The sequence below is a fragment of the Propithecus coquereli genome, unplaced genomic scaffold (assembly GCF_000956105.1).
Source record: "Propithecus coquereli isolate 6110/MARCELLA unplaced genomic scaffold, Pcoq_1.0 Scaffold765, whole genome shotgun sequence".
Lineage (NCBI taxonomy): Eukaryota > Metazoa > Chordata > Mammalia > Primates > Indriidae > Propithecus > Propithecus coquereli.
The window spans coordinates 594,248-620,723 of NW_012153785.1; the positions used below are offsets into that span (position 1 = coordinate 594,248).

The 26,476-nt window shown below is 56.0% G+C and overlaps 2 protein-coding genes across 6 annotated transcripts in view; one reads left to right on the forward strand and one right to left on the reverse strand.

The window, feature by feature from the left end:
- FAM65C (family with sequence similarity 65, member C) overlaps positions 1-22,098 on the forward strand; it is a 33,516-nt gene extending 11,418 nt beyond the window's left edge. For 2 of the 4 annotated variants that reach the window (XM_012662448.1, XM_012662450.1), the window contains exons 4-22: positions 235-313; positions 2,832-2,855; positions 3,143-3,199; positions 3,973-4,122; positions 4,275-4,338; positions 4,835-4,878; positions 5,013-5,138; positions 5,215-5,360; positions 6,891-7,020; positions 9,058-9,630; positions 12,598-12,728; positions 14,015-14,138; positions 14,733-14,868; positions 15,455-15,616; positions 16,267-16,428; positions 16,908-17,110; positions 19,087-19,170; positions 20,486-20,576; positions 21,034-22,098. In XM_012662448.1, the coding sequence (XP_012517902.1) occupies positions 235-313; positions 2,832-2,855; positions 3,143-3,199; positions 3,973-4,122; positions 4,275-4,338; positions 4,835-4,878; positions 5,013-5,138; positions 5,215-5,360; positions 6,891-7,020; positions 9,058-9,630; positions 12,598-12,728; positions 14,015-14,138; positions 14,733-14,868; positions 15,455-15,616; positions 16,267-16,428; positions 16,908-17,110; positions 19,087-19,170; positions 20,486-20,576; positions 21,034-21,134 (2,587 nt within the window). In that variant the 3' untranslated portion in view covers positions 21,135-22,098. The remainder of the gene's footprint in view (positions 1-234; positions 314-2,831; positions 2,856-3,142; positions 3,200-3,972; positions 4,123-4,274; positions 4,339-4,834; positions 4,879-5,012; positions 5,139-5,214; positions 5,361-6,890; positions 7,021-9,057; positions 9,631-12,597; positions 12,729-14,014; positions 14,139-14,732; positions 14,869-15,454; positions 15,617-16,266; positions 16,429-16,907; positions 17,111-19,086; positions 19,171-20,485; positions 20,577-21,033) is intronic. The other 2 variants (XM_012662451.1, XM_012662449.1) reach the window with 2 other exon arrangements.
- A 1,112-nt stretch (positions 22,099-23,210) lies between these two features.
- Positions 23,211-26,476, reverse strand: part of PTPN1 (protein tyrosine phosphatase, non-receptor type 1) — a 74,330-nt gene continuing 71,064 nt past the window's right edge. For both annotated transcript variants that reach the window (XM_012662446.1, XM_012662447.1), the window contains exon 10: positions 23,211-25,276. In XM_012662446.1, the coding sequence (XP_012517900.1) occupies positions 25,253-25,276 (24 nt within the window). In that variant the 3' untranslated portion in view covers positions 23,211-25,252. The remainder of the gene's footprint in view (positions 25,277-26,476) is intronic.

Sequence of the window (26,476 nt, forward strand, 5' to 3'; positions counted from 1 at the left end):
ATAACAACAGTAGAACCTATTCGTGGGGCTCGGGGATTGACCGAGGGCTTCCCTGTCACCCACGTTGCGCAGTGCTGGGCACGCGGCCCTCAGTGCGAGGGAGCCGCCAGGTGTCCTCTGAGCCTCACTGGGAACTGTGGCTGCTGTCCGCGCTGGGACACGGGCCACCTGGCCTGCTTCTCTTCCTTTTCTCGTTCCTTTTCAATTTAAAACTCTTCCTCATTCTCTTTGCAGGGAATACCTGTGTGTCCAGCAGGCTGAGCTCGATTACCTGTCTGGACGCCACAAGGACACCCGGCGGAATTCCAGGCTGGTGAGAGCCCTCCCCGTCCCCTCCCGCCCAGGCAGCCGTGGCGGGGGGTTCTCAGGCGGCCCCTCCCTCCCCCTGGCCCGTGCCTGGGTTGTGAATCTGTCTAGGAGCCGCGAGGCTCACGGAATAGACTCTTATGCTGGATTCGCTTTACCTCGACCCTGATGAATTTACCCTCAGGCAGGTACAGCAGGTCACACACCTCATTCTCTCTTGGTTCTAGCAGTAACCCTGGGGTAGGCAAACGTCTAGAGGTGCACGTGTTTTAGAGGGTCCTATTTTATAGACCTTGGCTCCCGGGGTGCCCTGGAACGGGGGCACCTGTGTGATGCCAGGAAAGGTGTAGAATCGCACGTGTGTCACAGTGACCCGGACGCTGTCCTTGATCGAGCCTGTGTGCTTCCCCGTGTCCAGCTGCTCGGCGGTTTTTCCTGCCGTCACCAGGGCAGCGCCTTTGAGGCTGACCCTGGCCCTGTCTAGCCCGAAGCTCACCTGCTCTGGGCTTTGGCCACCCCCTTAGCAGAGCCATGTTTAGCAAAAGACCAAAAGCAAAACAAACAAAAAGGGGAATCCGGTTAAATTATCTTTTAGATAAATAACGAATAATTGTTTAGTGTAAGTATATCCCAGGTGACCTTTGGGACACACTCATCCTAAAATATTTGTTGTTTATCAGAAATTTAAATTTTAATTGGGTCGCCTATACTTTACCTGCTCATGCTGCCAGAGTCCCACTGCTCCGGGGCCTCTGTCCCCTGGGCCAGGAGGGTCTCTCTTTCCAGTCTGGGGAGTCCCCCCTCTTCGTGCCCACTGCCGCCCTGTGAAAACCCCACCTACCCCTCACGGTCGAGACTCTGGAAACGAAAGCGAGGAGGCCCTCCTCCCAAGCACGCAGGCCGCCAGCCCCAGTGCGGGGCTGGAAACCGGGGAGGGGAGATGAGTTGCTGTCAGAGCAGCAGCCGGCCACCTCTGTGTCCTGGTTCCCGCGGGGGAGGCCTGGGATCAGCCGCGTGGGAGAGGAAGGGCCCCAGCCACGCGTGTGGCGTGTGCCAGCCGACAGGGCGGGGAGAGGCCTGGCAGGCTCAGCGTGCCTCGCCCTCGGCGGATGGGTGGTCTGGCAGCGGCAGCTTGGGGGAGGAAGTGCTGCCAAGATGCCCCCCCAAGTTCCCGGCACCCTCCCCTCACGCAGATACAGATCCTCACCCCACAGCGTCCCTCTCCCCTTTCTCCTGGTTCTAGAAGTAACTCTAAGGTAGGCGAGTGCGTGAATCCATGTATGTTTTAGCTGCTCCCATTTCATAGACGGACACACTGAGGCCAGGGATGGGTGACTGCACTGGAGCCACACGAGATGCTCACGTGGGGTCCTGCCTCCCCGGACGCTGCTGGTTCTCGTTTAACCAGACATCTGTTTCCCAAAAGCGGCTGGGCACTCACCCTTCCTTTCGAAGGCTTGGGATCTTTCCTATTTCTTCTCCAGTGGAGTTTTAATTTCAGGATCTCACATGCAGGATTTCACACGAACATAGCACACATGGGAAACAGGCTTCTCGGAGGGTTTAGTCCTCCTTTCCCTCTCGACTGACACCCCTTCCCGATCTCCTCGGTCCCACCCTGTGTAACCCTTGAGGAGAACTTTGTACTTATCTTTGTGTGGTTTTCTCCCTGGTCATATATTCAATAAACGCGTACGGAAGTTTGGGGCCCGTAGTTGTCCCATAAAATGAAATCATGGTTTAGGGCCCCCCACGTCTCCCCCCAGTGCATCTCCCGCCTCACGGGATCCCCCAGGCTCACAGGTGGTGACTCTGATCCACGTCGGCAAACAACAGCCTGTTTTTGTTTAAAAAAAAAAAAAAAGGTGTTTATTGGTCACACCTGCTCGCTTATATTGTCTATGGCTGCTGTCACACTACAGTGGCACAGCTGTCACAGCAGAGGCTGCACGGCCCACCTAAACCTGAAGTCTTGACTTTCTGCCCTTTACAGAAAGGCCCGCCTGCCCCCAGCCGTATGTTCCTTCTCTGTTAGTCACACCCTGGGCCCTGCTGGACAGACCTAGGAGCTCACTGTTCCCTAAGGCGGAGCTGGGTGGTGCCGAGTTCTGGTCGCAGCAGAAGCCAGCCCTCGAACAATCAAGTCACGGGTTCCGTTTCGTAGAGCACCTGCCGTGCCTTTACTCGCTGCAGCCCTGTGGGGTGGGTGCGATCACAAACCCCTTCGACGTGAGGAAACGGAGGCTCAGAGAGGCTGAGTGACCTGCCAGAGACACACAGCTGGGAAACGGCAGAGTCAGACCTAGAAGTGCCCCATGTGAAGTGCACGGGTTTGATCCCGCTGCCTCCTTGGCCTGGACACAGCCCACGTCTGCAGACCTCAGGGAGGGGAGCAGGGCTGGCTGCAGGCTCCGGCTTGTCATCCTCCGGCTCTGAGCTCGGGTGCCCCAGGATGTAGCCTCGTGGGCATTGGAGGAGCAATCGGGGCCCTGACACCTCCTCCCTCCCCCCCTTCTCCCCCGCAGGCTTTCTATTACGACCTGGACAAGGTGAGTCCCCATGTGGGGAGCACGGTGAGTGGGGCCTGGGGGACAAGCACCACGTCTGCACTGAATGGGGTACCCGGCTTCATTATATGGGAAATACCCGGGTCTCCTCCCCATTTTACAAATGGGAAAACTGAGGCTCAGCGACGAGCCTCTCTCACGGGTGGTGAGGGGCTGGCCTGGCATCGAGCCCAGCTCCCTGCGTCAGGACCTGCAGGAGGGTGGCGGTGCCTGGCAGGGCTGGCTGCTGGCCCAGGCCACTGTTAAAGCATCTTCTCTTTCTCCGGGAGAAGCAAACGCGCTCTGTGGAAAGGCACATTCGGAAGATGGAGTTTCACATCAGCAAGGTCAGCGGCTCCTGGGGTGTCCCAGGGCGGGGCGGGGTGGCGCAGTCTCCGCTTGCAGGGCCTCAGCTGGGTTAGCAGGTCCTGGGGAGTCTCCCTCTGAGCAGGGGGAAGGGCCTCGGGGTATGGGGGCAGCTGGAGGGAGCCGAGCTGAGCCTGGGGATGGTCGAAGGACTGCAGGGCTCAGCCCTGAGATGGGTGCTGGGGGCTGTCTGGGGCTCCCCCAGGACTGCGTGGGCTGTTTCCTTGGTTTGTGCAGAAAGACCTCATGCTCAACCTTAGAGGGACGGGAAGGGTGAGCCCCCCACCCCACTGTACGGATGGGGAAGCAGAGGCCCAGGGAAGAGCAAGGATCTGCCCAAGGACACACAGCAGGGCCCTTGAGCTCTGCGTCTGAGAACCCGTTCACGGTCCTGCTTTGGTCCTCCAGTGGTGGCCGGATACCACAGCCCAACTCCTGTTGTACAGTTGACACATGGGGCAGAGAGAGGGGAAGTGACACGCTGGTGCATTTCACTCGTGTTTACTGTGCACTGTGTGCCAGTCGCTGCCAGGTGCTGGGCGCGGAGGGAGGAGGCAGCCGTGTCCCTGTGGGCTCACGCTCACGGGGGAGGTTAGAGTGCTGTGCGTGGGACAGCGCAGGGTGGTGACCACGGCCAGAGGCCGGGCTGGATGTAGCTCAGGGACGGCCTGTCCCAGAGGGGCAGAGGTCGGCAGGCAGGCGTGGCACCCGCCTCTCGGCATAGGCCGTGCCCCAGCCTGTGCGCCCGCCGCAGGTGGACGAGCTCTACGAAGGCTACTGCGTCCAGTGCCGCCTGCGTGACGGCGCCTGCAACATGCAGCAGGCCTTCTCCAGGTGCCCGCCCAGCCGCGCCTCCCGCGAGAGCCTGCAGGAGCTGGGCCGCAGCCTGCACGAGTGCACCGAGGTGGGCCGGGCACGGGGCGGGGAGGCTGCGGGGCAGGCCCCCTGGGCCTGGAGGACCTGTGTCTCCGCCCGTGGCCTCTGGCTGCAGGACGGTTGATGGGCCTGTGGCCTAGCCCCCAGCAGCCAGCTGAGCCGCCTGCGGGCGCTTTGCAGGACATGTGGCTGATCGAGGGCGCCCTGGAGGTTCACCTGGGCGAGTTCCACGTCAGGATGAAAGGTAACTGGGCTGGGGGGAGGGACAGGTGGAGCCCAATTTGGATGGGGCGTCAGGCCTTCTTGGGGGCCCTGTGCAGGGGGTAGAGGGCGTTGGCCAGAATCCCAGCCATCTAGGCCCAGCCCAAGCTTTTGCACTCATGTGACATGTGACTTCAGGCCAGTCCCATTCCTCTCTGAGCCTCAGCCATGAGGCCCTGGCACTCTCCTGTCCATTTCCATGGTGATGGCTTACCCCTGCCATCCCCTCCTCCCAAGCTGAAAACCTACACTCAGGGCCAGGCTCGGTGGTTCACACCTGCAATCCCAGCTACTTGGGAGGCTGAGGCAGGAGGATGGCTTGAGCCCAGCAGTTTGAGGTTGCTGTGAGCTAGGACGAGGCCACTGCACTCCAGCCTGGATGACGAAGTGAGACCCCACACCTGGAGGGATCCACCCAGTGAGGGCCTGTGACCCCCTGGCAGGGGCAGAGGGAAAGCTAGCTTGTCTCTGTGTTCCAGGCTTGGTGGGCTACGCACGCCTGTGTCCCGGGGACCAGTATGAGGTACGGCCACCCTGTGCAGCTGCGGGGAACCCGGGTTGTGGCTGGGGTTCTGCCTGGCAGGGAGGGCCCCAGGCAGGTGGCAAAGAAGTGCCCACCTGGGTCACTGATGTCCCCTCTCTTCCGCTCACCCACAGGTGCTCATGCGCCTGGGCCGCCAGCGCTGGAAGCTCAAGGGCAGGATTGAGTCGGATGACAGCCAGACCTGGGACGAGGAAGAGAAGGCCTTCATCCCCACCCTGCACGAGAACTTCGACATCAAGGTGGGGCGGGGCCTGGGGCGGGGCTGGGGCTCCAGGGTGCTCGGCTCAGACACCACCCTCCAGCCCCCACCCCCAGGTGACCGAGCTGCGGGGCCTGAGCTCGCTGGCCGTGGGCGCAGTCACCTGCGACATTGCCGACTTCTTCACCACGCGGCCGCAGGTCATCGTGCTGGACATCACGGAGCTGGGCACCATCAAGCTGCAGCTGGAGGTGCTGTGGAAGTGAGTCCGGCCCGCGCCGTGGCCCTCCCCAGCCGGCCAACCCGACCCCGCCCAGCCCCGTGCTGCCCCAGCTCCCTGCCCGCGGGCACCCCTGCCCTCGCTCGCGCCCTCAGCCAGGGAGGCCCAGGTCTGCTCGGCAGCCCTGCCCGCCCCTCGGAGTTCTGATTCCTCGAACCCCCTCTGGGCCACAGACCCAAGGGCCGATGTCCGTGGGGACACCCTGCCCTGGGCCAGGCTCGGTCCAGCCCGTCTGAGGTCGGTGCTCTCCAGAGCTCCTGCTTCCAGACAAGCGCCGCCTTTCCTGGGAGCTCCCTCCTTGTTCCCAGGCAGGCATGGCAGGGCCGAGAGGCACTTCTCCGTCCTGGGCTTGCTCTGGCTCTGGCTGGTCTCTCTCCTTCCTCCCTGGGGTGGGCGTCAGAGCCCAGGGGTCAGCAGAGCTGCTGCTCTGTCCACCTGCGAGCTAGGCGAGTTTGGGCGCGTACCCACCCGCAGCTCAGGGGGCTGCCTGTCCGGCGGGGCTGCGGACACAGCCTGCCCGGGAGACCGTCAAGCGTACAGGGCCGTGGGCGAGGCCAGGCAATTCCAGGGAGCTGGGGGAGGAGAGGAGGGCTCCGACAAGGCGCCCGCAGTGCCTCTGAGCTTCAGCCCTGTGGCTGAGAGCTAGGCCCTTGTGCAAACGCAGCGAGCAGGTTTGTTTTTTGGCAGGGAGGGGCTACCAGGACCCACCTGCTCCAAGGCCGGGGCTGGGCGGGCTGCGAGTGGGGGCCAGGGGAGCGTCACTTGCCACGTTGCTTCCACACGCTCACCTTGGATTCCCACCGACCTGTGTGCGTTCGTCACGTGTGTTCCTCTGCACCGTGCCCGTTACAGATGAGGGCTGTGGCACGGTTTACCCAGAAATGGCAGAACTAAGTGTCCCCAGCTGGCCCGCTGAGCTTCTCAAAGGGGACTTTAAGGGCTGAGGGCGGGTGTCATTCATACGTGATGGCCGGTCTCTGTCCCTCACCATCTGGCTGAGGGCAATGGAAGCCTGAGAATGTGTCCGAGGGAGTCGGGACCACGGGACCGAGAGTCTCCAGGCTGCACCCGTGATCTCGGGCGAGGCACTGGCGCTCCCCAAATCTCCGTTCCCACTGAAGCCCGTCAAGCGCGGTGACTCCGGGGCGTTAGCACCACTTTTAGGTGACCTTTAAGGCTTAGGGGTGAGAGAATCTGGGTGTGAGTTCAGTTCTGTCCCTGTGATTGGTTGACACTGGCCTAACCGAGTTACGTATCCTTAAGAGCCTTCGCTTCCTCCTCTGTAAATATTAATAATTTCCCAGCCATAGCGTTTTGTTATGAGGATAAAAAGGAGGATTCATGTAGAGAATTTACTAGAGCTCTTTGCGCACCGTGTGTGCTCAGGAAAACCTGTTACTGTTTTGTAAGATGAAGACGACCGCCCCAAACCACAGACACCCCTGGGGCCCGTCTGAGCCTGAGAGGCCTCCGGGCACTGGTGACATCCCTGCCGTCTGTTCTCTCCTCCAGCCCGTTTGATAGCGAGAGCCTCCTGGTGTCACCCAGCCCCACGGGCAAGGTTTCCGTGGGCAGCAGGAAGGGCTCCTTGTACAACTGGACACCCCCGAGCACCCCCAGCTTCCGGGAGAGATACTACCTGGTGAGTGAGGCTCCTCCCAGGGGCAGGGATGTCGGGGCAGCAGGTGGGGGCTGGCCGAGCAGTCTGGCACCCCCAGGTGTAGCAAGCCTGCCCTTGGGGCTATCCTGGGCGGTTTTCTGTACTTCCCCTCTGCTGCCGGCCCTCCCACGCCCCCATCCTAGACTGGGTCCTGGGCTTGGCTGCTGCTTCTGGACACCTGGCACAGGCTCTGTCCACCCCCAGCCACGGCCTTGGCCTCATTTTACCTGTGTTAAGCTGACGTGTGTTTCCGGCGCTATTACTTGGCATAGCGGCAGTAGGACAGCTCCCTTTCCCATGATTTCCAGGGACCAGGGTCCCTTCCTTAGAGCCAGCTCCTGTTGTCAGTTTCTCCCACATCCTCCCAGACATACCCTGTGCCATCTACAAGCAAATGCATGTTCTCCTCCATCTTTTATTGCCTTTGAAACCTAATGAACGTTGGAGATCGTTCCCCCTCACTTCCCAGAGGGCTGCTCCGTTCCTTGCCGACGCTGTGTCGCAGTCCACGCTTGGCTGCACTGTACTTCAACGAGACACAGAGGTTGTTTCCGTTTTGTTTGCTATCACCAATGACAGGGCAGTAAACAGCCTTGTCCACAAATCGTCCTATGTGAGTGCGAGTGTCTCCCGAAAGCAGGTGCCCCGGCGAGGGTCCTGGGAGCTGGCCCCCTGTAAGGTGTGTGGTTGGGCATTGGCACGTGGAGGTTGCTGTGTGGGTGGGGGTGCCACACTCATTCGCAACAAGGAGCCCCAAGAGTAGGGACAAAATCCAGGCACATCCTGTCCAGCCCAGGGGGAGGGTGATGCTGAGCTGGACGAACCTCCTGTTACCCTCTAGGCCTTGGTGAGGAAGGTGGCTTCACACGAGGCCCCCAACTTGTGGAGGCAGAGGGCGCTTTCTTGTCTGGCATGGTGGGGCCCGGCATACTTTGGTTAAAAAATCGTCTACAGCCAAGAGCATGGGCTCTGCAGCCAGACAGCCTGGGTTCAAGTACTGCCTTTGCCTCTCACCTGCTGTGTGACCTTGGGCAAGTCACTCAGCCTCTCTGGACTTCAATTTCTGTATCAGAGGTGAGAATAAAGGCATGGCCCCTATGGGAGTATCGTGAGCATTGAATGAGTTAATAAACATGAAGTGCTTAAAAGAACGCCTGACAGCAACAGACTGCACGAACACGATCCATCACGACTGGTCCAGAGACCAGGGTCTGGGAAGGGCATGGCGAGGGATTCGGATTCTGGCACTGGACTCCCCACCAGTGTGGTCTGAGGACTAACCCTCTGAGGTTAGAACGGTGCCACCCTTGTGGGGTGTGGGGTGGGTCAGTGAGGCCTGACGTGGAGGCCCTGAAGCAGGCAGGTAAGGCCAGGATGCGTGATCACAGCTGTTACCGTCTCTGTGATGACAAGCACACTGCGTGTGTCAGGCCCTTCATTGGTTCGCTTCATTCAAAACTACGTGCCAGGCTCTGCTGTGTGCCAGGCGAAGACTGTGCCCTCGGGGAGCTAAATTCTGTGGGGGGAAACAGACATCAAAGTCGGAGAACCGCGCAGCCAGCCTGAGGCGTGTGAGGAGCATGGGAAACAGCAGGAACTGGGGGGCTTCTAGGGCCAGGCAGGAGTTTCTGTTGGAGAGAGGGTGTCCAGGGAAGGTTTCCCAGGAAAGGTGGGTGACAGCTGAGTAAGGACCTGAGGAGGTGAGGGCACAAGCCATGATGGCATATGGGGAAGAACGTTCTAGGCAGAGAGCACAACTGGTGCAAAGGTCCTGTGGTAGAAATGTGTGAGAAACAAGGAGACTGCTGAGGCTGCAAAGGAGTTAGAGGGGGTGACAGGGGACAAGCATGGAGAGGGGGACCAGGTCCTACCCCGCCTCCGGGATGCTGGCCGCCGTGGCAGAGCTCCGTCACCTGAGAGCGTGGTGTGCAGAGCACGAGTCTGGTGGGGAAGCCCCTCTAGGGGCCTCACACGGTCCCCGGGGTGGCTGGTGAGGCTGCTCCCGTGTCCCCTTTCCAGTCTGTCCTGCGGCAGCCAGCGCAGCAGGCCTTGCTGCTAGGTGGGCCGAGGGCCACCTCCATCCTTGGCTACCTGTCTGATGGCGACCTTCGGGGTCCCGGCCTGCGGAGCCAGAGTCAGGAGCTGCCCGAGATGGACTCCTTCAGCTCCGAGGACCCCCGAGACACGGAAACCAGCACGTCAGCGTCCACCTCAGACACGGGGTTCCTGCCCTTGGCCGTCGGCCCCAATGCCTCCATTGAAGAGGAGGCCCAGGAGGACCCGCTGTCCCTGGGCCTCCTGCCAGACATGGCCCACCTGGCAGGAGGTGCGTTTGTGGAGCAGCCTGGCTGGAGGAACTTGGGGGCGGAGAGCCCCGACCTGCCACGGGGCCCCCTGTTCCACACCTGCACGATCTCGAGTAGCCATAAAGACCCAGATGAAGAAGCAACCGGGGACAGAGCGGATGGGCCCGGCATGGCCCTGGAGAGGCCTCTGCAGGAGGTCCTGGAGTCACTGAGGTCCGCGGACACGGCCCGGCCCCAGCTCCGGGAGCTGGAGTACCAGGTCCTCAGCTTCAGGGACCGGCTGCAGGTACACCCACCCCTCGCGGGCGGCGGCCCTGCTCTGCTGATGGCGTGACGGCTGGGAGGGGGGCTGTGGTGGGGCCAGGCAGCCTGGGCTCACCCCTGCATGACCCAGGTGGGCGATGTCTCTCTGAGCCTTGGTTTCCTCGTATGTCAAGTGGGGGCGACAACAGCCCTCGTTGGGCTGGGAGGATCCTGGGAGGCAGCCGGGCTTACAGGGGTGACCCACTGCACGTCCACCATCCCGCATCTTCTGACCTGGGCGGGGGGGCTGCGGCGTGGCCGTAAGAACCCACACTCAGAGTGTTCTCAGGGTCAGAGCTGGCTTCGCGGGAGGCCCCACGCACCCCACACCAACCCTGTTCCTCATCCAGGCTCTCCCCCGGGGCCATTCCTAGCCCACAGGAGGGCTTAGGTGGCAGGTGACTCTCAGAGATGCGGACCTGGGTGGATTCCTCTATTTGACTTTTTGTTTACATAAATTTAAATGTACATAAAATGTACTGATATAGCAATTAGTTTATGAAATCGCTCTCTTGTGCAAGATGTACATTGGCACGGAGAAATTAATAGCTCTCTTCAAACATGAGTTTTAATTGTTTCATCCCCACCTTCACCCTCAACATTACAAATCAGCACAGGTGGAAAAAAAGTTTAGTTTCTCATTTTATAGCCAGTGACCTTTTTTTTTTTTTTTTTTTTGAGACGGTCTCACTGTGTTGCCCAGGCTAGAGTGCCGTGGCATCATCCTAGCTCACAGCAACCTCAAACTCCTGGGCTCAAGCGATCCTCCTGCCTCAGCCTCCTGAGTAGCTGGGACTACAGGCATGCACCACCATGCCCGGCTAATTTTTTCTATATATTTTTAGCTGTCCGATTAATTTCTTTCTATTTTTGGTAGAGACGGGGTCTCGCTCTTGCTCAGGCTGGTTTCGAACTCCTGAGCTCAAATAATCCGCCCACCTCGGCCTCCCAGAGAGCTAGGATTACAGGTGTGAGCCACCGCGCCCAGCCGCCAGTGACTTTTTAAAAAATGTTTGCCGTTTACCACTGCCATGGTCTTGCAAAAGGATCTGCCTGGAAATTTCAAGAAAAAAGTTTAAGAAATAACGTCATCTTTCTTGTACTTTCTAACAGCCCTTTCACACAGAACGACTCGGGTCAGCACGCACGCGACTTCCGTGGCACACCTGCGTTTTGAAAAATGACACCCGCTTTACATAAAAATCCAAAAGTAATACCATAATTTTAAACATCTTGAGGAACTTTTCTTTTTTTGGCAGACCTAGTCAGAACAATAAAAATGATTATAGACCCTGGGTTTTAGTTTGATTTTTCTAGAGAAATCCACAATACCCGTTTATAAATGCGTGAGTGCACGTGTCTACACACATACACACAGTTGAGCCTCACTATTCACGGATTCCGTGTTTTTGAACTCACCTACTTGCTAAAATTTATTTGTGACCCCAAATCAGTGCCCCAGGCCCTTCCACAGTCACTGTTGGGGACTTGCAGAATGGCAGAAGATTCGAGTCCCCTGACGGGCGCGTTCCCAGCTGAGGCTGGACGAGACGTTCTGCCTTTTTGTTTCAGCGCTCGTACCGTCCTTCTCGGGGTCTATTTAGTGCCACATTTTTCCAATGTTTGTGCTTTTCGTCGACGGTTCCAGTGCTTAAACGCCAGGTATAGCGCTGGCTAGCGTTCCTAAGCACGGCAGGGCTGCGACGCGCCTTACGAAGAAAGCCTGCGTGTTAGATGGGCTTCCTGCAGGCATGAGCGGTGGGTGCCGTTGGCCGTGAGTTCGCTGTTAACGAATCAGCAATATCTGTTAAACAGGTGTCTTTAAACAGAAACACGCACACAAGGTTCATTATATTGATCAGTTGATAAAAATGGTGTGACCAACGGTTCACAGGAGCCTAACCCAGTATTTCCCTTAGGAGCAATGGTTCAGCATTCGCTAATTGTTTTTTTGCTGTGACTTTACAAGACAAAACTACCTTGAACAATGAGAATCAACTGCCTATATGCATGTATGTGTATATATATACGCACACACGTACGTACGTTTTTTGCTCTGTCGGAAGGTAAAATCTCTGCAACTAGCCATATGATTCTCTGTTGCTCGGGGTTTTCTCTTTGGGCTCCACTTCGAGGATCCCCGTTTTGGTTTGTAGCCTCTGCCTGGGCTGCACCCTGGGTGCGGTTTGTGTGGGACACCGCCTGGGTGCGCAGGGGAACCAGCCCTGGAGACAGCCAGGCGTTGGGGACAAGAAGACAGAAACCTCCAGGGAGGGAGCTGCCACCGGGAGGCTCTAATGACTTGGCAGTGGCTCTAGCTCGCTCCCCTCCTCTGTGTCGGAGGGTGACACAAATCTCTCCTTCCACGTTCCCCAGAGAGAAGCCTGGAACCCCCAGGCTGACCTGGGAGCTTTTGAGCCTCCCGAAGAAGTGTTTGCCTGACCTATACCAGAGCTTTCAAATAATTTGGAATTTGTCCATATTTAAAAACGGGGAGGTTTCCCATAAAATTCCAGATGTTTAGATTGTCTTAGAAAACTGAGCCATCCGGCCACACTGGCCCACGTTCCCAAGTGCAGGAGAGAACGCGGCTGTGCCTCTTTGGGGAGACGTCTCCCTGGCTTCCTGTGGTCCCTGCCTGGACTGCTTCTACGTTCCCGTCATTTGCCTTGTCCCCACAGGTGTTTGGGACTCGGGGCAGGCTTTTCAGATCTGTCTCCCTTGAGGCTTTGCTCCGCATCTTTTCACAGGTCATTCAGGAGGGACCTTGGGGAGCACCGTGCCCTGTGCCCGTCGTGGCCCGGTGGCTGGGCTTTGCTGAGGGACGGTGCGTGGGATTGGGGCTTGTGGCGGTGACACCGTCAAGGCCTGCAGCAAGGGCCGTGGCCAGTGTCCTGGCCTGGCGAGTGGGGCCGAGCCCTGCCCTCAGGCCTGGCTGCTCCGCCCGCAGCCCCGGGGAGGCCGGCGGGAGCACGCGTCGGCTGAGAGCCTGACTGCCTGCATCCTGGAGAGCTTCGCCTTCCTCAGCACCGACTTCGCCCCAGACGAGCTGTCCCTGTTCGAGGGCTCCCAGGGTCCCCGGTGAGTGCACCCCTCCCAGCAGTGACCCGGTGACCAGCACTCCCTCTGCGTCACCTTAGCTCCATGCTTCCCGTCGGCCTCCTGGTCTGTTCCTCCCGTCTCCTAGTTCCAGCTCTCACTTACTCTGATCGTTCCTTGTGCCCCGGTCCCCGCACCCATCCCGCAGCTCCGCTGCCTGGCTCAGAGCCTCGGCGACCGCTGGGTGGATGAGCAACCCCGCCTGAGCTTTCTGCTCCAAGGAATGGGCTTTTATTATTATTTTTTAAATCTTAAAAAATAATGATCAAAGGCTGGGCGCGGTGGCTCACGCCTGTAATCCCAGCACTTTAGGAGGCCGAGGCGGGAGGATTGCTTGAGGCCAGGAGTTCGTGACCAGCCTGAGCAAGAGCAAGACCCCGTCTGTACAAAAAAATGGAAAGACAGCCGGCGTCATGGCGCACCTGTAGTCCCAGCTACTAGGGAGGCTGAGGCAGAGGGGATCACTTGAGCCCAGGAGTTCAAGGCTGCAGTGAGCTGGGACCAAGTCACTGCACTCCCGCCTGGGCGACAGAGTGAGGCCCTGTCTGAAATGAAAGAAAAAACAGAAACCCAACTGAGTACACAGTGGAAGCTCTTTGGCCTCCACCTCACCAAGCTGCTGCGGTCCCCAGTGCTCCGTTCCCTGTCCCGCTGCCTGGCCCTCATGCCAGCTTCCCTGGCCGTTAGGCAGCCCCACGTGCCCCCGTCACGAGGACTCCTCCTGTACCCAAGTCTCGGCGGCAGAGAAGAACATAAAGTCTAAATTCCTCATTCTTCTCGACTCTCACAATCCCATGGGGAGGGCATGCTATCGCCAGCCTCGCCCAAGCGTCACCTCTGCCTTTCCTGAATTGCTGCGAGCCCTCAGCTGCCACCATGCGGTGGACAGTGAGAGGTGGCCCTCCTTGGCCGAGGCTGGGCTTCCTGTCCCCACTTTGCAGATGAGTAAACTGTTGCTTGGGGAGGCAGACTTGTCCAGAGCCACAGAGCTAGGATTAGTTTGAACCCCAGTCTTCTGACTCCAACCAGCTACCCCGGAAAGCTGTGTCCCCACCCCCTGCCCCAGGCCCACGCCACCCCAGCACCTGTTCTCAGTGTTGCCGACTTTTGCCCCTTTTCCTTTTCTCTTAGTTTTCTCCTCAGTTTAACTACCTGGGACCTGGAGTTGGCCTCCCTGGCCCAGAGCTCTCTGGGAGGAGGGTTTCCTCCACTCTCAGAGGGAGCCGAACTGCTAACCGAACCCTCACTCCGTTCTTAATCCACCTCAGAAAGGACGGGACCCCACCCCCACCGCCATCACTGAAAGCGTCATCCGGGGATCTCACGGCCGGCGCCCCCGAGCTGGACGTGCTGCTCACAGCCCACCTCCACATCTGCAAAGCTCTGCTGCAGGTGGCTGAGGGGCTGGGCTGGGGGCTGGGAGTCCTCTTTGTAAAGTCTCATGTCGAAGGTGGCGGGAGGCACAGTGTGAGGGTGAGAGGCCCACACCCTCAGAGGGAGTGAGACCAAGCCTGTTCCCCTGTGGAAGGTGCAGGCCAGGGTCTGGGTGAATAGTCACGTGGCTCTTGTGCACCCCAAGCCCAGAGCCAAAGGCTATGGCTGCAATGCTCATCTGTAGAAGCCAGAACCCTAATGCAAACTGGCTCAACCAGAAGGAAAATGTATTGGCCCATGATATTGAAAGGCTCAGAGGTGGGCTTCAGGCCCAGCTGGATCCAGGGGTTCAAATGCCATCAGGACTGGGTCTCTCTCCCTCTCAGTTCTGCTTTGCAATGTGGGGTGGCTCCACTTTCAGGCAGGCCGACCACCTCCAGTGGCAAAGGTGGGCCCTGGCAGGTCAGCCACCTTGGCAAAGGGACAATCCCCAGATGATAGCCACCACAGGGACGGAAGGGACGGGCATGGGGCAGAGAGCCACAGTCATGACGAATGACCTCGGAGGGTGTGGTTCCCTGCTAACCTGGAGCACTGTGGGCTGCTTTCCAGAAACTGGCCTCCCCCAATTTGTCGAGGATGGTGCAGGAACGCCTCCTGGAGGAGGTGGCGCAGCAAAAGCAGGTTCTGGAGACGCTTTCTGTCCTGGACTTTGAGAAAGTCAGCAAGGCAGCATCCATTGAAGAGAGTGAGTAACCGCCCACCACCCGCGGGCTGCTCGTGCGCGTGGCAGGAAGTAACGGGGAACAAAACCCAGGGGACCTCACCTCCTTCCCGATAAGCAGTTAGCCGGAGCTGAGGCGGGAGTACATGCTACGTGGGGGAGAGGGAGGGGGACAGCCTTGGAGGCACCAGCACCTGCTCTTCAGTTGGCTGTGTGACTCTGGGCAAATGACTCCCCTCTCTGAGCCTCAGCTTCCCCATCCGTATGGTGGGGAGGGCACTGCACGGGGCCGAGAAAGGTAATCCCAGGCCAGTTCAAGGTATAGCGCATGCACCCCAGCAGGCAGTAGCCGTGAACCCAGTCCTGCCTCTGCCCCCGGGACCTCCCCTCTCAAAAGCCTAGGTTCCTTGTCAAAAGGAGGCTGGTGACAACTGCCCCTCCCAGGGCTGTTGTGAGGATGGCGGGTAGCAGGGACCCACATCACGTGGGAATGCAGGGGTGGGACCCTGCATCGCCTCCGGCCTCTCGGCCCTAGTGGAGGGAAACCCTCGGGCTCCGCGTGGCCCTCCTCTCGCCGTGTTCCGTCGAGGCCCTGAAGCTGGGCGCTCAGTCATTCCACAGGCCTCGCGGAGCAAGGGGTGCCTGCGGCTGTGGAGGGCGTGCGCGGGGCCCAGCGGGGTCCTGTCCTGCCCCGCGACGACGCTACGGAACCAGCTCAAGAAAACGTTCCTGCACCGAGTCAGAGGGAAATACCCGGGACAACTGGAAACAGGTAGCTTCCTCCCCAGCCCGGCCCGCGAAAGGCTGTGCCGACCCCCCGGGCCTGTGGGATTGTCACAGCAGGCCTCACTCCGGCCCTGCCTTCGTGGCAGCGAAGCGGGGATGTTCTCGGCTGGATTAGTCATCCTCCTTTCACTGGGGAGAGAAAGGGCCCCCCAGACGGACTAACAACAGCCCGCGAGACCCCGAAGCTGCAGGCACACGTCAGTGCGTTGGGGCATCTTTCTGGGAGCAGACTCCATGCCTCCCACCAGGGCCTTTAAGGGGTGATGAGAGAAACATGGGAAGGTGGCAGCAAGGCCTGACAAGGACTTCCTGAAATGTCGGCTGGACCCTGCCCCAGAACACAGAGCGGTAGCATTTTTCTCTGTTAAGTGAACGGTGACAGACAGGTGACATGCGTACCCCCAGGCCCTGTCTCTGGGATTCAGGTGTGGCGCGGGGCCCAGGGCACTGAGACACACCCAAGACCAGCTGACTTGGGGCCCGTGGACTCCAGCTGGAGCACACTCCTCCCCCAAGGACACAGGAGGCGCAGTGGGGGACCCCCACCCACGTGCCATTGGGGAGCCACGCTCGTCCATAAAGCTGCAAGGCAGAAACCAAGCGTGGTCTCTCCTCATGCTCTCCCGCTCTGGCCAGTGTGCCGCAGGCTCCTGGAGCAGGTGGTCAGCTGCGGTGGGCTGCTCCGCGGGGCCGGGCTTCCAGAAGAACATACCGTCACCTGGTTCCAGTTTCACAGCTACCTGCAGAGGCACGACGTCTCCGACTTGGAGAAGCACTTCGCCCAGCTCACCAAGGAAGGTAGGGCTGGGGTGGCGGCAGGTGCCCTCACAGTGACACAGTTGTAGCAGAGGAGTATCCGTGGAGCCCTCTTGGTCCCAGTTTCTCAGAACCCTGCATCTTCCCCTCCAGCTGTTCTTTTGAGAACCTTGATTTAATGCGATTCCGCATTGAGCCTATGGGGTGAAGTCAGCTCCAAGGGAAAGCAGCTTTAAAAAGCACAGACCAGAGGTCAGAGCTGGGTGGGAGAGTGATCTCGGCTGGCCGGAGTCCCTCAAGTATGGGTTGTGGTTTTAATTTTCAGCGTGTATTTGATCCCTTGCTAGAAAGCTTTCCTAGAGATTCCAGGTCAAAAAACCAGTCCAGACTGGGCCTCGGTGATGACTCTGCTTGCTCTGGGATTTGCTTCTCTGGGCTAACGGCAGCACCACGCAAACCTGCAACTGTACTGCCCAGCTCCAGCCTTGGGGACCTGGGCCCATCCCTCCCCTGTCTTCCAGTGACGCTCATTGAGGAGCTGCGCTGTGCCGGGCAGGCCAAGGCAGTCCGGAAGCTGCAGGGAAAGCGGCTGGGCCAGCTCCAGCCCCTGCCCCAGACCTTGAGAGCCTGGGCGCTGCTCCAGCTGGACGGGCCCCCGCGGGTGTGCAGGGCAGCCAGCGCTCGCCTGGCCAGCGCGGCCAGGAACAGAAGCTTCCGGGAAAAGGTACAGTGCTGGGGGCAGGTGGCAGCCCCCTGGCTGCAGGGGTGTGAGTTGGGGGCGGGGAGGCAGGCGTTCTCTCTGTGGCAGGGAGGCACAAAGGAGTGAGCGACAGGGCTGCAGTGGCTGGGAGATACTCTGGCGGAGGGGCCTGGGCTGGGCTGCCAGGCCACCTGAGGCTCACACACGTGCACACTGCAAGCCTACCACCTCTGTCTCAGTGTTTCTAAAGTGACGTATGTTTGGTCTGTGAGATGTCACTTGCATGTTAAATGTTTTTCTTAGTTTTGATGCTCACCTTCATTTAGTTTCGATCAATGTCTGTGGCTAGCTGGCAACTGTTCATTGTGTTCGGTTTATTGGCAAACCAACAGACTAGACTCCTTTGCTTTTTTGGTTCTTGGCCTGTGACTACTGCATGTTTAAGGCACCTGACTCTGAGGCAGGAAGGTGACATTGAGGCTGCACCCTTCGTCTCGGCTCCAAACTGGAGAGGAACTCTCCGCTTACACTGCTAGCAGTGCTTCTTGGATCGTGTGTGTTTACTTTGTGGTTGTTTTTAACTCTACTTGGACTTTCGGACACACATAAAAGTAGACAGAACACAACGAATCCACATGCACCTGTCACCCAAGCCCAACCATTGTCAACCCAGGGCCTGTCCTGCCCCTCCCCACGCCATTCCCCCACAGTACTTTGACGCAGTCCCACGCATCTGACTTATGTGTCAAAAGATAAGAATTCTCTCAAAAATTGTAACTATAATCCCATTACATCTAAAAAATCATTAATTCCTCGATATATCTAATATTCAAATTTCCAAGTCTCCAGTACCCTGAGTGTTTTATTTGGGTTTTTTGTTAAACTGGGATCTATATAAGGTGCACGCACTGTGACTGGCTGACGTCTTTAGTTTTCATTTAATCTGAAGTTTACTATCTCTTTCTTCCCTTGCAATTCATTTCTTGAAGGCATCAGGTTGTCCTGTAATATCTAGACTTTGCTGATAGTATGATGTAGTTTAACACGTTTCTCTGTCTTCTATAGTTCCTGAAAATTAGTAGTTGGATTTAAAGGCTTCCCTGGATTCAGGTTTATTTTGGTTTTTTGGGGGTGCGGGCAGGGGATACATTGTGTGTACCTTTTAATACCGTAAAAAAGATGGCAGACGTGGGGTGGAGCGGAGGGAGCAGAGCTGTGGCGACCTGGTACCTTGGTTAGAGGCAGCGGGCAGTGATGCTGCCGCGCTCACGTGTCCGCCACGTCTCCCCAGCGCCCCGTGTGGGGAGGAGCAGCAGCGTCGGGTCTGTCTCTGTCTTCCCAAAGCAGACAGTTCTCTTCAGAGAGCCACCTGCGGGTGGAGGGGCGGCCGTTCTCTTGTTCGGGGCTTGTTCGGCTCTGTGCCTGGGCCCTTCCACCTGTCACCCTTGTAGCCGAGGGCGGCCCGCTCCTGGGTCTCCCTTCACAGCCGAACAGCAGCCTCCCCTGTGGGCCGGCGCACCCCATGCGCTTTCTAACTAATCCTCATGACAAGCTGTGAAGCAAGTGGCTGCTTTATTTTCAGCTGAGTCAAGTCGGGCCGAGAGGTGAAGTGACTTGGCCGTGGCCGTGTGACTTCAGAGGGCAGGGTCAGAGCTGTGACCGGAAGGGAGGAGGCAGAAGCCCTGCCTGTTTTGGGCCTATGAGGACAACCCCTGTATATTCAACTGTTGTTCCCAGAGGGACATGTGATTTCCCTGATTTAGCCTTTCACAGACAGCGGTTTCAGAATGTATTTCTGAAACATTATTAGACAAAAAGAGCTTTCTTCCTTTTATCAGCTCAGGGATCAGTTTTTAGGGATAAACACCAGAGTATAGATCTCGTGACTGTGTACAGCTGGTGCCAAGGTTAACAGCCCATGTCCCGAACTTGTCTAGAAAAAGGTAGCCTAGAGCCACTCGCGCCCCCACCCCTCCCTTCACAGCCCCCTCACTTCCTAGGCGCTGCTCTTCTACACGGACGCCCTGACCGAGAACGACCCCAAACTCCAGCAGGCCGCGTGCCTGGCGCTCAAGCAGCTAAAGGTGAGTGTCCTGTCTCCCCACCAGTGACGGGCAGAGGACCTGCTTGTGGTTAATGTTAACGTTAGTTAACTTCAACATGATTCTACTGGCACCAAAAAAAAAGAGAAAAAGAAATCACTGCCAGCAAAACACCCCAACAAGTGGTTTCCGAGGAGCAGCCCTCGGCTCCGGCACCGGGGACCCTGACCGTACTCAGCGAGCATCCGCTCTGGCTCTCGGCGGCCCCAGGGATTTACTTCTGAGCTCTTGAATGACATGCTTTAAAATTCACAACTAAAAAATTTCAAACTACAATAAGCTCACTGTAAAAAAGAAAAAGTGTGAAATACAGAGATGTAAAAGAAAGTTATTCATCACCCAGATACGTAGCAGAAACCACTGTTGACATTTTGGTGTATTTTTTTGTTTGTGGGTGTGTGCACATTTAAGATTGTTGGTCATCTTAAATATGGCTTAAAAACAGCGAACAAAATGAGGACTGTGTTAGACTGCTGGCGCTTTAGAATTCCTCATGAAGGGTCTATCCAGTGTATAATTTGGCCTGCTAACCCACTCTCACATTGTAGAAAATATAGGTTTTTTAAGTCTACTTTTTTGGTCATAAATGTCATTATAAGCATCTTTGTGCATAAAGCTTTTTAAAGAACACATGCTGTTCTGGATAGTTCCTTGGGCTAGAATAGAACCTCCCCAGCTGTTACCCAGGGCCTGAGAATATGAACTTTTTGAGACTCCTGATCCAACCTCATCTGCATTTGGGATTCTTGTTTTAAAACATCATTGCCCATTTGCTAGATAAAAGATAGTGCAGTTCAGATTGAACTCGCCCCCTTCACTCTGGGAGACGCACCTGGATACAATCAGGAACCCAGCAAGAGGGCGGGGAGCCAGCAGAGGGCGCTGCAGTGCACAGTGGTCCTTGGCCTCTAGGAGAGCAGCCGCTGGATGCCCGCCTGAATGGGAGCCTCCTGGCACAGTCTGCCCTGGAGGGTGGGGTTAGGAGAGCATGGGGGAGGCAGGAAGGTCCAGAAGGAAAGAGGTCTCCTTTCAGAAGGCCACCATAAAGCCAGGCTCTGCCTATGGCCTGGCTCGATAGCAGATGTCAGCACTGCAGAGGTGAGATGCTTCCCAAGTCCAAAGGCACCTCTGATGAACCTGAACCTGAGGCTACATAAGAAACCTGGAAGCTGCAAGAAAAGGGGCTGACGTGGCCCAGAGACCATCCTAGGGGTCCTGTGGGCTGAGAAAGGTAGATTCTACCTGCTATTGAAAACGTCCATGGGCCTAATGGACCCTTTTGCTCCTAACCTCACAGGGCGTTGAAAGCATCGATCAGATCGCCAGCCTGTGCCAGTCTGACCGGGAGGACGTGCGAGCAGCAGCTCGGGAAACCACACTGTCGTTCGGTAAAGTTAGAGCATCAGACGTCGTGTGTAGTGGGGTTCCCAGGGCCCTTAAAACAGGTGTGCCAGGGAGGTCGCTCCCGACTCTCACGACAGACAGAACAGTGCCTGGGACTGGCACCGTCAGCAACCCCAGTGCAGAATCGACCTCCACGTGTAACTGCACTCTGGCCAAGGCAGGCTGCCCTCACAGTGAGGGGGCAGGAAGTGTTCTATTGTCTTACACTTCACTGGAAGTCAGAGGCATTGTTCCAACTCAGCAGCCTCTGTTGCAGAGGTAGAGGCGAGGCCCTCAGGCCAAACAAGTAGCTGGGTGGCAGCTCCCCAGACGTTTCTGGTGTGCCCCTTTAGAAACCCCCAAGACCCAGGCGTCAGTGAGCACGGAGGCCACCTTGGCCTGCCAGAGTAGGAAACACCGAGGTCGGAGACACGCAAGTGACAGATCACCTTACTGTTTCAGGTGAAAAAGGACACCTAGCTTTCGAGAGGATGGACAAACTTTGCTCAGAACAAAGAGATGTCTTTTGCCAGGAGGCAGACGTTGAAATCACAATATTTTAAAAAGCCTCAGCTGATGAGCTCCAACCTGGCATCTGGTTTTTGCTGCTGCTTGGCCTGGACGTGGTGCCCCAGCTGCGGGCGGGGTGCTGTGCGCTCCTGCGGAAGGGCTGGCCTGGGGCTCCCGCCGCTGACACAGCCCCAGGGCACGAGCAGGGCTTCTGTACGGAAGCAGAAGAGGGAAAAAGGCCACGCACAGCACTTCCGAAGCTGTACAGCCTCAAATGAGCGCTGGACTTGGGGCTTTGAGCATGCACCTGACCTTCCCCAGGATGCAGCGCCGAGCCCAGCACCAGCCTGCCACGCTACAAAGGAGCCAAAGCCAGGCAAGTTGAGGCCCTGAATAAAAGGCTCCAAGATGAATATGTGACACTGGAGGCCTCCCTGCATGTCAGCTGGCTCAGCACTTCTGGTTCAATAAGTACTGGGACTGAGGAGGCCAACAGGCCGGGCCTGCTAATGAAAGACTGGTGGCTCCAGTCATCTCAGCAGCAGCCAGCTGTCACCTTGGCGAGCCGGGGAAGGTGGGAAGGCTCAAAGCCAGGGTTTCCACAACCCACACTCTTAACCTGAGCTGCAGCCTGAATGCCACTGGAGCCCAGGGACAGCAGCTGGCCGAGCGTGGGCCTTACTCACACCGTGTACACCAGCCCCAGAGCCCTGAGCATCACGGCAGTAAAACCATTCTTTGGCCATACACGTCAAAATTGTGAAACAAGTCGCCTTAGGGCCTATTAAATAAATTGCTCCAGAAGTCATAAGCTGGTTTGAAGGAAGATTTCACTGAAGAACATGTTGCTTTAGAGACAGAAAATTATTTCCCTATTTAAGTCTATTAAAACAAACCATAGGCCTGAGCTGTCTGTGTTAATAATGTAGAGATAACCTGGAGTTTGAATGTTGCCATCAAAAGTGGGATTGGAGAACTTTGTAACTTAAACATTCTCAAACATCCTGTATAAACCTACTATACCGGTTTAACTTAGTATTTATTTGCCTTGTTCATATGTTCAATTTTCTGAAATTTCAATTAAACTGTTTTAATTGGCATTTCACTTTACCCAAAAACCGTAGATAGTGGTTGTTTCCCCAAACAACCTGCTGGGGACAGTCACTGCTGCCGTCCTGTGGTGCTCTCTCCACTGGAGCTGTGTGAGGATGCTCAAGGAGGGTGGCCTTGGGCGGTGTGCTCCCTGGACGCTGCCCTGGGATTTGCCACATGCTCTCGAAGGCTCCCAGCACACCCGTTCCCGTACGGGCGCCTTGCAGCATGGCCTTTGGGAGAGGAATCAGATGGGCAGAAGGCCGAGTCATAAGTTTAGTTAATTGTTTTACGCGGGCACTCTCCCTCTTCTTGAAAGCTTAGATGCCATCTTTTTATATGTGAAGCACTGAAGTGGGACAGTGGAAGCAGCACTGCCCTCCGAGTCCCCAGGCCCCTGGGGTACTCTGCAGCCACATGACTAAAACCTGTACTTGTCACTTGTCTCCCAGTCCCCTGGGCCCAGCTGGGAGGCTGGCTTTGAAATGGTTATGAAACCCTGAAGGGTATATACGAATTCTTTGTACTATTTTTGCAACATTTTCCAAGTGTGAAATTACTTTAAAACAAAAAGTCAAAAAATCACTTTGGGGCAATTTACACTGTTTAATTTTGTACACAAGAGACTATAATTTTTGTGTCATTTCTAAGTCAATTCTACATCAAATACGACTTTATAGACATATTGAGATGTGGCAACCATTGTGTCTCTTACAGGCAATTGGCTGAGGGACACGGTTTTGAGGTTAGAACAGTTCTCCAAACAACTTCAAGTTTGTTAATCCGCGGACACTATGCATGCGAAGGGCGGGTTTTGGGAAGCTGAGGCCTGAGTGTTAAGCAAGCTCCCTAGCAAGGGAGAGCTCTCCCAGCTCAGCGCGCTCACGACTCCAGGAAGCCTCGTAATCCGTGAATGTGGAAAACTCTGACCCCGCTGGATCGACACCATCTGCTTCCCATCAGCGGGGATGGAAACCAACAGCAGGGACGCCCATCCTGGCTCAGGGTCATTAAACAAATGGGAGGCACCCCAAATCCATGTTCTTTAGAAAAAAATTTTATTTTGCAACTAAACTGCAAACCCATCACTTATATGGCAAGTTGGAAAACTGTACAGTTTGACAGCTCTGTGAGGTCACAGAAGACCCTGAGACACGCCCCCCCACCCAGTCATGCATCCATGTATACACACACCTGAAAAGGTATTATACCAAAACACCTCACTTTTTTTGTTTTTATTTTTGTAAAAATGGTTTATTCCGTGGCCATTGTAAAAAATAATGACCCAATGAGTAAATATTGGCTTAAGGCATATAGCAGAGCAGCTCGCTACCTCTAACATACGTGTGACAAGGTGGAGAGCCATCCGTTCTCCAAGTAGGCGGCTAGACCAGCGCATCCATTTTGAAATGCTACTATATATACACACCCAAACTACTACGTACATATACAGGACTTAAAGAAAAACAAGCCCAACTCAAAAATGCTACAGCCTGGCACCTAAGCCTTATCCACACCTCACCAAGGCTCCGTGGGGCGATGCTGCAAATGTTCCCACCACAGAATTTCTCTGTACTGGCTTCTCCCACGTGAAAGGCAAAATGTGAAAATGCTGGCAAGAGAGTAGCTTGGGAGCTACAGCTGCCTTTTTGTTCTTGTAAAAAAAGCCACTTAACGTAGAGGGCTTAAGTCCCCCTCGAAGGAAGAGTCGTGAGCACCATCAGTCCCCACAGGGTTCAAGGTAGGGGCAGACGCACCTCTCTCAGCAAGGCGAACCTGGACGGAGACGGCAGCAGGCTGACTCTAAGGGACCGTCGCCCGGCTGTTTCAAGAAGTGTGGCTTCCAACAGCTGCCTTGCTTCCAAATCACGGTCTGCTCAAGGAGAGCGTGAACTTGGAACAGTGGAGGCTGATCCCAAAGGAGTGGGGGTCCCTGCCCGTCTAAACGTCCAGAGCGTGAGGTGTGAATATGGCTTCCGAAACCCTTGGAATGTCTGAGTTGCGGTGAGAGCCGGCTGCACCAGGACAGGCCAGGTCTCACCAGGAAGTCACCAGAGTGTCATGCCAGGAATTAGGCAAATACCTGTTACTGGAAAACATCATCTATTGCTGAATGGCAATTACTTCAGCAACAGCTTAGGAACCACAGCCGTGTAATGATCAGATCATGCAAAGGCAGGCTGGACTTGGACACGGGCACATTAGTAAGCAGAAACCGAAGTTCCTCGTTTCAAGCACATGGTATTTCATCAGGACACGGGAGGACCTTACATGCATTCTAATACACACGGGGAAAGCGGTGATTGAGAACAAGGTTCTAGGGGGAGGATAATGGGGACAAAGGAATCTCACATCATGGATCTTATTAAATAGCCAAGTGTTCATTATATATTACACCATTGTCTATCTTCTCACGTTACCCACAATACCCCTAAATAACGACTGCTTACAACCGTCCTCTTTCCCAGTACTGGTCTGACGCAGCAGGCTCGTGGCAAAGTCTTACGTTCCCAGTACTACCTGAGGATTTATTATTGTACTTTTTGATAAAGCCCTTGATGCAAGGCTGACATCAAAAAATTTTAATACATTATTGGTTTAAGAAAATGCTAGTGCACTACGGACACTTTTGGGGAAAAAAACTTAAAAATAAATATGGAGTGGAGAGGCTTACTACACGCAGACTCCACGGAGGCCCATGGGGGGGTGTCGGTGCGCCACCCCCCAGGATGTGCTGGGATGCACCAAGAGGGAGCACTTGGATGGGGTGAGCCCCGAGACTGGTGTGGGCCACCTCTCCTCTGTGCCACCAGCACGGTACTCTCCTTTGCTCTCCTCCAAAAATGGCTTGTGGATTTGGAACTCAAAGGAAGGAAGGAAGGGGAAGGGGGGGGAAGTAAAAGGATGAGGGGGAGACACACAGCCGGGGAGGGGGGTCTTAGTGCAGAACCAACATCTGTCCAGGGCCCGGCTCCGCGCTGTCCGGCGGCCCTTACCTGCCGCAGCCTGCCTGCTAGTCGGGCGCGGGCTCTGCGGGCGGAGGCGGACAGTGGGTGGAGGTGGAGTGAGGAGGGTCAGGCTATGTGTTGCTGTTGAACAGGAACTGGAATGAAACCAAACATTTCAGATGAGCCCAGAGCTGCACCCACAGAGCTGCCGACTCTGCACGACCCGGGCCACACCCCCCGGCGACTTCAACCTCTGAGGGAGCCACCAGTGAAGCAGCCAAAGGGGTCTGGTTTGTTTTTTTTGACAGCCCCCCCAAATCACTACGGAAAAACTTGTTTGCATTTTGCAAAACCATCTCGTGTACTCAAAGATGGTCACCTGGAAAAAGGTAAAATATTTAAAAAGATGAAAAAACCCTTATAAGGTGATTTCCACGACCAGAGTTCTGAGGCTAATCCTCTCCCTTCCCCCTACTTTAACAGCAACACACGTCTAACGCGTGGATTTCTACTGAAATGGCACTCATTCTCCAGATGAAGTGGAACCCGCTCCTCTGGACCGGCGGCGGGGTGAAGTGCCGGCGGCCACCCTGTGGTGAACTCCGACCCTGAGGCAGGGGCCTCGAGGAAACCCGCTTGTGGGGATGGGGTGACGAGGGCCGGTATGTGAGCGAGATGGCTGTCACGAGGAGGACTGATGGAGATATGAACAATGAAAGACCAGCGGGGACACCCTGAGCAAAAGCAGAAGCCGGGTTTTGTTTTCTAGAGATGGCCTTGTGTTGGTTTTCTTCTCAAAGCGGGAAAGCTCGAAGACACTGTCCGGGCTCAGTGTGCACACTGGGCGCGGCAGTGTCCTAACCCTCTTCTCCAAGGGAGTTTACATTCGTAAGAGTTTGGAATTCTTTCCCTGGGAAATCAAATATAAATTGTATATCTGATTATATCACCTAAGGGTACAAGAGAGTTTCATAAGTACCTACTTTGTTTTGTTCCAGAAATAACAAAAAGCTGCTTTTTATAAAGGTTAAAAACAACAATGTGTTGTAATTCTATTTTTTTTTCCAAAAACAAATGAACAAAAAGAAAGAAAGAGAGACATATTTGGCATTTTCTCTACTTACTCCTGAATAGGTTAAGGCCCTGAGAATAGACTCTTATTATATTCTTGGGACCACAGGGCTCCTTAAGACCCCAGTGCATCAATCCTTAATTCTCTTGTTAGCCCTTCCACAGTTGCAGACTTTAAAAACCTCTGATCTGTTTCTTCTGAGACTGGCTCAGATGTTCCACAGAACGAATGCTAACACCGGGCTAGCAGCCAGTGCTTTCTGCACACGCGCGTCTTGCCAGCA